The sequence below is a fragment of the Plasmodium gonderi genome, assembly GCF_002157705.1.
Source record: "Plasmodium gonderi DNA, contig: Chr06, whole genome shotgun sequence".
Classification (NCBI taxonomy): domain Eukaryota; phylum Apicomplexa; class Aconoidasida; order Haemosporida; family Plasmodiidae; genus Plasmodium; species Plasmodium gonderi.
Genome location: NW_021628931.1, coordinates 494,071 through 505,835, shown reverse-complemented (window position 1 = coordinate 505,835; position 11,765 = coordinate 494,071). Strand labels below are relative to the sequence as shown.

The 11,765-nt window shown below is 32.8% G+C and overlaps 4 protein-coding genes across 4 annotated transcripts; 2 read left to right on the top strand and 2 right to left on the bottom strand.

Annotated features, from left to right (window-relative positions):
• Nucleotides 1–543: 543 nt before the first annotated feature.
• On the bottom strand, nt 544–975 carry PGO_060890 (hypothetical protein, conserved; the record flags this gene model as incomplete). The annotated part of the gene is made up of 1 exon (XM_028686733.1): nt 544–975. One exon carries the CDS (start codon nt 973–975, stop codon nt 544–546), a length of 432 nt encoding a protein of 143 aa, XP_028542534.1.
• A 1,017-nt stretch (nt 976–1,992) lies between these two features.
• On the top strand, nt 1,993–2,418 carry PGO_060880 (RNA-binding protein; the record flags this gene model as incomplete). The annotated part of the gene is made up of 1 exon (XM_028686732.1): nt 1,993–2,418. The coding sequence occupies one exon, from the start codon at nt 1,993–1,995 to the stop codon at nt 2,416–2,418; it is 426 nt and encodes a 141-aa protein (XP_028542533.1).
• Nucleotides 2,419–3,951: 1,533 nt separating this feature from the next.
• Nucleotides 3,952–8,028, top strand: PGO_060870 (hypothetical protein; the record flags this gene model as incomplete). The annotated part of the gene is made up of 1 exon (XM_028686731.1): nt 3,952–8,028. The coding sequence occupies one exon, from the start codon at nt 3,952–3,954 to the stop codon at nt 8,026–8,028; it is 4,077 nt and encodes a 1,358-aa protein (XP_028542532.1).
• A 1,223-nt stretch (nt 8,029–9,251) lies between these two features.
• Nucleotides 9,252–11,006, bottom strand: PGO_060860 (hypothetical protein, conserved; the record flags this gene model as incomplete). Its single annotated transcript, XM_028686730.1, has 1 exon — nt 9,252–11,006. The coding sequence occupies one exon, from the start codon at nt 11,004–11,006 to the stop codon at nt 9,252–9,254; it is 1,755 nt and encodes a 584-aa protein (XP_028542531.1).
• Between the last annotated feature and the right edge of the window lie 759 nt (nt 11,007–11,765).

Sequence of the window (11,765 nt, the reverse complement as noted above, 5' to 3'; positions counted from 1 at the left end):
ATTTGCTTCTACAAATGTTCAACGTATTTTTTTCGAAATATTATTACGCACGTCTCACGGGGAAACTTTCCCCCTAGTGGCACCATCTCTTTCCAAATTGTGAGCTTATATATGTGTGTTACTTTTTATTTGTCATTTTTTTATCTTTTTTATTATCAGAATGAGAGACCTCCATAGTGCATAGACACTGGGTCGTGATGGAATTTTCATGTTCAATTTTCCATTGACAATTCTGTGGAGAGAGTTTTTTTTTTTACGTCCACCATTAATCATTTTAAATGAAAGGAACAGGAATAATATACATAAATGTAAGGGAAAAAAAAAAAAAAAAAAAAAAAAAATATTACAATTGGTGTTCAATATACATGCACCTGTTAGTAGACAAGAACAGATTATGCATATTTTCATTCCTATATCTGCACTTCAAAGCTCCTTTTTTTTCTATTGTTTTTCTCAATTTTGGTTCATTTTAGTTTGATTTTTTTTTTTTTTTATTGTTTTTCTCCATTTTAGTTCATTTTAGTTTGATTTTTTTTTTTTTTTTCATGTATCATATGGGGACAGTTGTAATGGAAAAAAGGTGCTGTTGTAATGGATTCGTGATTTAATCCATAGGGACATCATATTTAACTTGGTGTCTCTTACATCCACTGGTTTGGGGAATAATGTGTTGTAGGCATAATCAATTTTGGATCTTTCTACTTCATCAGCTTTAAGATAATTTTGTATATTTTTTAGTATTCTCGAGTCGAACCAAGAAATGTTATTAAAGCATTCATTCATCATATTTGTGTCTTTCCATTCAGATGACATTTCATATGCTGTCATCATTTTCAAATCTGCCAATAACAAGTTTAAATTATTTCCATTTAATTTTTTTTTTTCTTCTTCAATTCTTTTTACACGAGCATCATCACTCAGGCTACTACTACCGTCGATCCAACTACTGATGCCACTGCTGATATTCGCATCCATATTTTCGTCTTCTTCTTCTTGGTCTACTTCTTTTTCGTCTTCTTCTCTTTCTTGCTATTACTCTTTTTTAATTTTAACGTAAAATTTTTTACACTATTATTTTGTGTGCGATGCGTAAATACCTACATGTAAAAGGTGTGAATGTTCTTTTTCATTTTTTTTGGAGAGAGTTGGGAGAAAAGGAAATTTTTTTTTTTTTTTTTTTTCCTTTTTGCGTTCAGTTCGTCATGTGTCAAATAAATAAAAAGGTGGATACGAGTTGGGTTAGCGAAAATTGAATCGAGCCTATTTTAGTGTAAAAATGGTAAAGATGCTTTCTTGCCCTAAGTACAAATTCCTCAATCTTCTTCACGTTGGATGCATCAACACGACTTATTTGTCGTGTTAAAGTCAAGAATGGCATATTGACAGTGTATTGCACATTCTTTCTAATATCCGTTACGTATATTCATCGTTCACATTTTTCTATTTTTTTTTTTTTTTTTTTTTTTTTTTTTCAAATGTGCGCCAAACGTTGTACTTAAATTTGGTATTTTTTTTTTTTTTTTTTGACTCATGGAATATCGGTAGCGACACAAATTTTTTTTTTTCCCCCCCCCCCTTAGCAGATACTCACATTAGGAATCCCTTCACGAAACCTGATCCCATAGGTATGCCATTTTATTTAAAATCTTCAAAATTTTGGAATTCTATCTTGGTAATTTTTAGTATAAATCAAGCGAAATTGACATTTTTTTTTTCTTTTTTTTTTTTCTCCTCCCACCTGTATTTTGGCAAGTTACCAAGAAATGCTGGATCTATATATATATATGGATGTTCTAACTCTACATGTGCCGAATTGCCCATCTGTACAGACATAAAGAGGAGAGAAAAAACCGAAGCAGAAGAAGCGGCTCTACACAAGAGAAGCAACACCAAATGAGAGAAGCATCCACAAAAAAAGGAAATTATATCAAGAATGCTCAAGAATAAAAACTACCTAACCCTTCTACACAAGTTGATCAAAACTGTTAAAATATGAAAGGCACTCATTTTCGCCGACTACATCAGGGTCTATTCCAAGGAAACCTAAATCATTTTAGAGAATACCATAATGTGCAAGAAGAAAAAGTTAATCTACCGAGATTAAAGTTGAGAGGGTTACCTTTTGACGCTACAGTAGATGAAATAAAAGCATTTTTCAAAGATTTCAGATTGACAAATCAAACATGTCCACCAATTCATATAATCAAGGGGTTTAAAAACAAACCCACCGGTCAAGCACATGTTTATTTTGATGATGAGGAAGAGGCTAGAAATGCTTGTGAAACCCTGAATCGAAAGTTTTTACGAAATAGATATATAGAAATATACACTGACTACATTTTTAATCACAATTTAACACCTGTTAAGGAACACGTCACAACATTGATGAGAGATCGTTACAGAAAAGACAACCAGTAATTTGAGGAAATGCGCGTGAGAACAGGTTTGTGTTCAGGGTTTAGTATGAATGGAGATATATCTAGAGAGAAGTGATCCCTAAGATGTTTATAAGACTTAGGTATAAATGTGTATATACATCTTCTCCTACTCCCAATGATGTTCGTTCATGTGTAGGGGGGATTATAATCAAACACTTGAACGAAAATGTAAAAATTGTAAAGCGGTAAGAAACAGAAAGCAAACATATCTTTTCTTTTTTCTTTTAAATACTTAAAACAACAATTTGTTTTCGTTCTATTTCTCTTTGAATAATTTTCTTTCCATCCCTAGTTAAATGCTCATCGCTCATTTAGTAAAAAATGAGTTAACAGTATCTGTTCTTATTTATTTTATTTTGTTCTACTCTTTTGACATATCCTTTTTTTTTTTTTTTTTTTTTTTTTTTTTTTTTTTTTTTTTTTTTTTTTTTTTTTTTTTTTTTTTTTTTTTAATTTTTTTTTTTTTTCACCCTTTTGTCTTATTTTAAGTCAGCCTCTTCATGCGTAAGAACTTTTTTTATCTTGTGAAAATTTTAAGCATCAGTTGAATCAAAGCAAATATTTTCCCCTATGAAATTTATAAAAAAAAAAAAAAAAAAAAAAAAAAAACTTACATTTTGCATTTCAAGAATCAGCTACACACACTGGATTCATGTACATATATGTAATGAAAAAAAAAAATAAAAAAATTATATATGCATATGTATAACACATGTACTACGTATATTTGTAAGTAGCTACAAAATGCTGTCGTTTTCACCTGAACGTGCAGGAAATGACATAAATAATTAAGAGGGTTGCGAGGTGTGCATGTATTTTGCTCTTTTTATATGATCAGTCATTGGTTGCTAAATTTTTGTTACAACTTGATTTAATTAACAAGCTACTTGTTTCATATGAATTTTTTTTTTTTTTTTTTTTTTTTTTTCAAAAATGTTATGAACATTCATAAAAAAAAAAAAAATAAAAAATAAATGATCATAAAAAAGGAATTTTAAATGACTGTGTTAACAGGAGATATACTTATACTTGCATGCACACAAGTGTGTTTATTCGTATATTTTTTTTGTCTGATTTATTTCTCTTCTTTTGTTTCATGCTTCATCTTCACGAAGGTGTCCATAAATGTGACGTGTCTATGTGTACACACGGTCATCGTGACAAGCACGCTTTTGTTCATTGATCAACAAATAGACTACAAAATGAATACATAACCATCATACAACATTGTGTAAATAAGATAGAAAAGTGAACAAGAATAAAACAGAAGGGAAGAAAAACTGATTATTTTATTTTATTAGATTTTGTTTTATTATATTTTGTTTTATTATATTTTGTTTCATTATATTTTGTTTCATTATATTTTGTTTCATTATATTTTATTTTATTTATTTTTTTCATCACACACTTGGCAGTTTCCACATTGTAAACATAGCTTTCTGTGAATTTGTTAATTTAAATATACTCATTTTTTTAATGTAAACTTTTTTTTTTTTTTTTTTTTTACACACTTATGAAACGTGAGCACACACCAAATAACAACGAGTTAGGGAAAGACACAACAAAAAGGGGAAATGAACTCGGGAAGAAGCAAAAGGGATGTGAAAAACAGGGGGAGTACATCCATCTTCATCTGATAAAAGAGAAAAAAAAAAAAAAAAAAAAAAGAAAAAAGGAAATAAGCACAAAGAATAGCATTGTTAGTGTCCTCCTCCCCCCTGAAACAAAATTGTCTGCGAGGAGCAACAGCCAAGCTTCAAATGAGGGTCCAACTGGTTCTCCCTTGGGGAAAAGGGACCAGCATAGTAGAAGGGGGGAAAATGAAAAAGAAAACAGCAAGAACGAGCAAAGCAGCAAGAACGAGCAAAACAGTAAAAAGAAAGAAGAAAAATTATTTATAAGGTACAGGGAGAAAAAAAATAAAAAAAGTCCTGATCTCATAGGTGATCGAAAAAATGGGAAAAAGAGCTTGGACATGACACCAAAAAAACGAGTCAAAGGGAAAAAGGGAAAAAAGAAGCAACAAAACATTAAAAATGAAAACTCGTCTAATCAGATAAAATCCATAAAAGGAAAAAGGGACAGAGAGTATTCGGCAAAGAAAAGGAATTTCATAACAATTCAATCCAACCTATTGAGCTTGGCTTCTTCAAAAAAAGGAGCAGAAGGAAAAGGAGAAGACAACGAAGAAGCAACAGCAGCAGCAGTAGGAGGAGTAGGAGTTTGTGGGGGGAAGAGTAACAGCACCATCTTAAATGCTGATCCATCAAAGAGTACCGATAAAAGTCACATAGAAATAAATGGCATACGTCTTGACAGTCTTGAAAGTTCCATTTTACATCTGAGTCAAAGTGCAAAATGGGAAAACGAGAAGGAATCCCATGACCTAAGCATTAGCCGGACTACCAGTCGCGCTAGCAATGGAAGCAACATTCGGCATGCTGATCGAGACGATAGTTATGGAAATAGACACTCAAGTAGACAAGAATATGACTATCCGATTATCCATTCAAGCAAACACACAAGTATATGTGAAAATGGGCACCCAGATAATCACTCAGTAGATCACTCGGCTAGCCATTCAGTAGATCACTCGGCTTGCCATTCAGTAGATCACTCGGCTTGCCATTCAGTAGGTCACTGGGCTAGCCATTCAGTGGGGCACTCGGCTAGCCATTCCGTAGTTTACTCGGCTAGTCAATTCATTGGTCATTCAATTAGCCGTTCAAGTAGCCCACCAGTTTGCCATTCGATAAGCAACACGAATGGTCTCCCAATTGAACAGGGGATCAACCATACCGATGGACAGGCACAAGAACATAGGAATATTGATATAAATGTTGACATGCATGCTGATAGAAATGTAGACAATCAGGTTCATAGCAATGTAGGTAATAGTGGAAATTATGGGAAAAGTTTGTTTTGTGAACTTACAGAAGCACTGAGGAATGATTCTATACAGGAAGATGGAAAGAGCAATATAAACATTCGTCTCAAAGCCGAAGAAGAAGAAAATTTTAAAATAAACATGAAAAAATTAATTGTGAGTAAGTTGAGTAATGAAAAAAAAAACTCGAGTAAATCTATAGATTTAATTAACTTATCAAAAGATTTTAAAAATAAATTTAAAAAAAGTACTGAACTGAAAAAAACAAAGGGAACACATGTTATGCCAATTTTGAGCAACTCTAAGAGGAAAAGACAACAAGGAACTAACCTTCGTGTTAATGGGAAGAGGAAAAAACTTTTAATCCGTACAGGTAGCGGGCATAAGAATAGTAACACCAACAGCAACACCAACAGCAACACCAACAGCAACACCAACAGCAACAGCAACACCAACAGCAACAGCAACACCAACAACAACAGCATTATAAAGGAGAAGAAACGGAAAGTAGACGAGGAGCGATACACAAGCATTAAGCTCACTGAACCACATCAGATGAAGAAGTCAAACAGAATGGCCAAAACGAGGAAGGCGAATAGGCCCATAGGTACAAGGGTAATGATGAAAGAGGAGGGTGTAAAAAAAGTAGAGAAGCGGAAAGAAGGGGGAAGTGCACCGATACGGAGAGAAGAGGCGAACGTATCAAAACTAGTGGAAGGCTTAAAGAAAGAAAAAGGAATGGAACACACGAAGAGAATGAAGAAATCGAAAGAAACGGAAAAGGTGAAAAGAAGAATGAAGAAAGCGAAAGGAGCAGAAGGAATCAAAATAGAGGGGGAACAGTTTGCCAAAAAGAGGGGTGTAAAAATGGAAAAAGTGAAAAAAACAAGTAGAGAAGATGAAAAAAAAGAAGAGGTAAGAAAAATTGTCATGATAGAACATAAAGAAGGGGAAGAAGAAAAAAAGATGAAGGTAATAGAGGAAGATAAGGAAGAAAAACATGACCAAGTAGGGATAGAAGAGATGAAAGAGACGGAAAAGGATGAGGAAATGGTTCAGGGAAATGATATTGAAGGAGAAGTGGTGGAGACACAAGGGGTGGTGGAAAAAACAGTTATGTTACACAGACAGGTAGGGATAGAAAAATCGGATTTAATGGAGAGACACTTAGTAATGGAAGAATCCAACGAAGAATCCGTTTTGGAAGACGATAGAAAAGTCGAAAAAGGAATCCAAATGGAAGAAGAGAAGAAGGAACCACAAGCAAATGAGCAAATTGCAGACGTAGGTGTATGTGGTGCAGAAGAACAGATCAATGAGAATGAAAAACAGTGTATGGAAGAATGTAAAGAAGAGGAAGGAGGAGAGGATAAAATAGACGAAAAGGAAAAGGTAAACACAAAGAAAAAAATAAAAACGAAATCCAAGATTAAAGTAAGACAGAAGCAAAAGTTGATAAAAGGAGTGAGGGAAACTGGTGACGAAGATGAAGCAGAAGAAGAAAAAATAAATTTCATTAAAATGAGGAGTAAAAGGAATGAAAATTCGAGAGGAGAGAAAGCAACTAAGTTGGATGACATGATTAGGACAGGTGTCAGTGGGGTGGCCAATGTGTCTGGTATGATGGTTGAAATTGACGAGACGAATGATTCAAAGAACAAGCTTAAAAAAAAGATGGTAGACAGCATATTACAAAAATATATAAATTTAAAGCAGGAAGAAGCGGCTTCAAAGAGAGAGTCCAGAACTCACTTTTCAGATGAGATCCTGAATGTGGAGGGAAGAATGTTCAAAATTGATATTATAAATTTCTTAAGGAATATAAGAACAGACGAATCCATTCATCAAGATATTCTATTTTTTTTTGATACATATGAAAAAAAATTAAAAAAAAAGGAAAAGAAAAAAAACATACTAACATTAATTAAGAGGTTATTCAAATGTGAATACTTCGAATTGAATGGCATGCAATTAGTCTTACAAATTTTCGATAAAATAGCGGAAAAATTGGTGAAAGAAATTAAATTGGAGAAAATAGTAAGGTGTTTCGGGGAGACGAAGCGCAGAAATGACGACTATGATGCAGGTGAGAAATCATTACACGGGAGAAAACAAAAACATCATTACAATCAGCAGCAGCAGAAGCTGCATCATCATTATGGGACTAATTCAGGAAAAATTAAAAATTTATACATGCCAGATGAGCTCCTGCGTCTTAATGAATGGAGAAAAAAATTGTGTCATATAATTTTTAGCAAAAGAAAAGGAGGAACATATGGATCAAATCCTTATCCCCTTTATTTATTTCAACAATGGGATGATAATGATAAGTTGATTATGCTGCGGGAGAAGTTGGAGGAAATTCAAAAAAGGAAGTTGCTTCTTCTTTCTGAGAACAGAAATCCTTTATGGTACATAGAATTTTTAAAGAATAAAATAATGTGCAACATGTGTAATATATCTTGTTGTCTGTCTCCCACTTTATCTTTTTCTCTCGCTTCTTCTTCTTTTCGTGGCAGCAATTTCTCTCATAATAAATTTGTTCCGCTGTTCCCTAAGCGTATGCCATATAATGTTGGTTATGCATTGGAAAGCAATATCCACGGGATGCACACTTTGAACGATGCAAAATTGTTGATGAGATTCCCACAGGATTGTCATATGAAAGTTGGTGATGCGTCTCGTGTGCTTGTATCCAAATAGATGCACATTCCACTGAGTACATAGGTGTGTCTGTGTGTATATATGTATGTGTGAGAGAGAGTGATATTTTTTGTGACGAAGGGTTGACATTTAAGGGACTGTGAATTCTTATGCATCCACCTCCTCCTATGTACACTCCTCCATTTCGTAGTTTTTCAAACCAGTTATAATCAACCGTATACAAAAGCAGCGAAAGAGAAAAGTAGATGTATACATCTCACTTCTCTCATTGACATCACGTCTTGTTGGTGCATTTATCCATACACGCTTCTCCAGTGTCGTGGTCTCCATTCTGGGTTGCATCTGTTTTTTTTTTTTTTTCTCCTGATGATTATATGCATATCCGCTTCCCTGTGATGAAATAATTTTTAATAGACACATGTATAAGTCTAAATGTAATTTCATCTTATTTTGTATGCAACCATTTTTTGCTCTACATGTTTTAACCTTTTACGATTTCAAATTTCTCCAATCCATGTGCGTGAACACCTTATGATGTTTTTCATTTGATACGTCCCCCGATGGGGATTCGCCTTCGCTTGCCTGTTTTTTTTTTTCCGTTTTGTTTTTCTGTTCTGTTTATTTGTTTTATTTATTTGTTTCCTTATTTAATTGTTTTTCATCTTTTTATCATGTCCACGATTTTCTATCGAGTTCTTTTGTGACACTCCTTGTTTTTTCACGTAATTTTTACATTTCATTTTAAAAACGCTTCAGCAAAAGGTGTCTCGTGATGCTTCTGACAATTGTGATGAATAAATGGAGAAAAGTTTTAAAAAATTCCAAATCATTTTATTTAATTAAGAGAGATGTAACGTGAAAGGTGTTCACGAATTTAATACTAGTCACAGATTTGTTGCGACAAAAAAAAAAAAAAAAAAAAAAAAAAAAAAAACAAGCACATGTATATATACACACACGTGTGTGTGCATATCTGTGTATTAGCACAAAAAGAAACCTTTCTACGAGGCGCATTTCAAATGAGTGTACACTTTTTTTGTGTATGCATTTTGTTTACGTAATGAAGGGTGTATTTGTCTAGAAAACACAACGAGAAAAGAAAAAGAAAAAAATGAAAAAAAAACGAACAAACAAACATGTAAGAAAACAAACAAGCAAACAAGAAAACAAGCAAACAAAAAAAAAAATAAACAAACGAAGAGGGGTGATTTCCTCCCCAAGTTTGCACATCGTCACATGTTAATTTTTTGTGGGATGCAGTATCACTGAAGCATATTTGCACTTTTTGATAAGTTTTTCAAAATGTTTATGTACTGATCAGGTATACTTGTAGAATTGTTCATATTATTCACTGCCTTGCAAATAGAAGGGATATCATATTGAATGGAAAAAATATTGGTTAAGAAAAAGAGAAAGTTAAAATCTCGAAATAAATTCACCATATCCTCTTTTCTATGTAATGTCTTGGACATGTTATTAAACTTTTGAAGGATACTGTAATAGTTGTTATTGTTTGGATAGGGAAAAAAAGAGTTATATAAACTTTTGTGAGAAAATATGGGAACATTATTAACACAAAATAATATATCAATTTTTTTCAGTTCAATTTTTTTAATAAAAATATTATTTTTACATTTTAAATATAACTCATTCATAAGATCTATTTCATTGTCAAAATTTTTTATTTTCTTATTTTTTTCATCTTTCGTTTTTTCAAATTGTAATATACTGTTCTGCTTTTCCATATCCTTTATAATGTCCTTATTTAACAATTTCATCAAATCGTAATTAATTTCATACGCTTCCACTATTATGGATTTGGAGTTTATATCCATGCCAACAGAAAGGGTGATAAATGGCTTTACGTTGAGAATTTTTTTTTTTTTTTTTTTTTTCTTCCTTTCCACTTTCTGGTTTCTACTGCTTTCTTTTGACTTGAGGTCTCCCATTTTTTGTTCGTACGTCGACATTCTTGTATGGTTGGTTCTTTTTTGAGAATTTTTTTCACTTGGAGTTCTTTCCACTTCTCTCTTAACCTGTTCGGACCCGTTTGACTCGTTTGTCTCGTCCTCATGGTTTTTCTTCTCAGCTGATGTATCGCCCATTCCTACTCCTACTCCTCCTGCTTCTCCTTCGTTTCTCACTTCAACGCCTCTTCCTTCTCCTCCTGTCGAATATTCCCCATGCTGACTTAAAGTTTGCTTCATTAACATGAGAGAGAGAAGAACTTCCCTACCTCCCATGGGTATGAACAACTCGTTTTCTTCATCATTAAGCGTTTTCATCTTCTTATTTATTTTTATAAAATTTTTTTTTTTTTTATTAGACACACTTAAATCTATACCGATGTCAGGATAAGCATAAAGAAATCCCACGACTTGTAAATTCAGCATTTTTGCCAGTTTATCTGCTTTCTTCCTTTCTTCGCTATCGAGAAGATAATGGACATCGTACGCTTTTCCAGGGCCATTAACAGAAAAAAATACATTTTCAATTTTTACAATTTTTTCATTTTCATATTTTCCATAAAGTACACCACAGAAGAGTTTATTATTTTTGGGGTTCCCATTTCTAAGGTTGTTGTAATTCATCTCATTAAAAAATTCCTGCACATTATGTAAGCAGGTTTCACTAACACTTACATGTTTGCATATTGAATCAAATAATGGATTGATGGATGTCCTTTTGCTATTTTCAAACTGTAGAAATTTGTTTTCTATTTTTTCGTTTAATTTTTTCCCATGGGTATTATTTGTCACATTGTTTTTACATGATCCTCTATTAGCATTAAACTTCTTTTCATTTTTTTCGGTTAAACTAAAAAGTGGCTTTCTCCCGCTTCTGTTTCTCCTTGACCCGGTTAAACTAAAAAGTGGCTTTCTCCCGCTTCTGTTTCTCCTTGACCCGGTTAAACTAAAAAGTGGCTTTCTTCCGTTTCTGTTTATTTTTAAACCTTCGAATTTAATTCTTGCAAAAAGGAAGCAAATCCACACCAGGAGTATTAATTCCTTTTTCATTTTTTAAAAAAAAAAAAAAAAAAAAAAAAAAAAAAGGATATTTTTTTTTTTTTTTTTTTTTTTGTTGCTGAACTGAACACACAACATTTTGTGCAATAGGTTTGAAATGAATTTTGACCAAAGAACCAAAGTAGAGTACTATTAAAAACAAAAATAAAAATTCATGTTTACATATGTATTTTATATATGCATGTAACATATGCATCCTCCAACATACGTGTGGGAAAAACATAACAGAGGCATGTCGTCAGTCCTATGCTGGGGTGCGGAGAAATAAACGCCTCGTATCACTAAAAATAAGAATAATGAACAGAACGTGTGGTAAACTTCTTTTTGCATACACTTTTGTGTGTATACCTAAATTGACCTATCTCGCCTGTGCGTATGTAAACACTTAATTTTTGAGCTCTTGTGGAATGTAGTAATGATGTTTGTTTTTTTTTTTTGGTTTTTTTTTCTATGCTACCTCCCCCACCAAGGGAATAACCATCCCACTGCTCCTAGCAGTAGAAGTAATTTGTTATAGCAGTTAAAAAAAAAAAAAAAAAAAAAAAAAAAAAACTAAAAAAATCAAGAAACCGAACAAAGAGAACCAAGCTAACTGAGCAAATAAAATACAATAAGTGTCTCACATTTAACAAGAAGCATAAAAATTTATAACATTTCGAGAGAGCTCATTTTTACCTGACATGGTCAAGTGAACGTGGCATTCTGCTTATGATAAAAACTAGCTTAATTCATAAACACATTTTAAAGTTG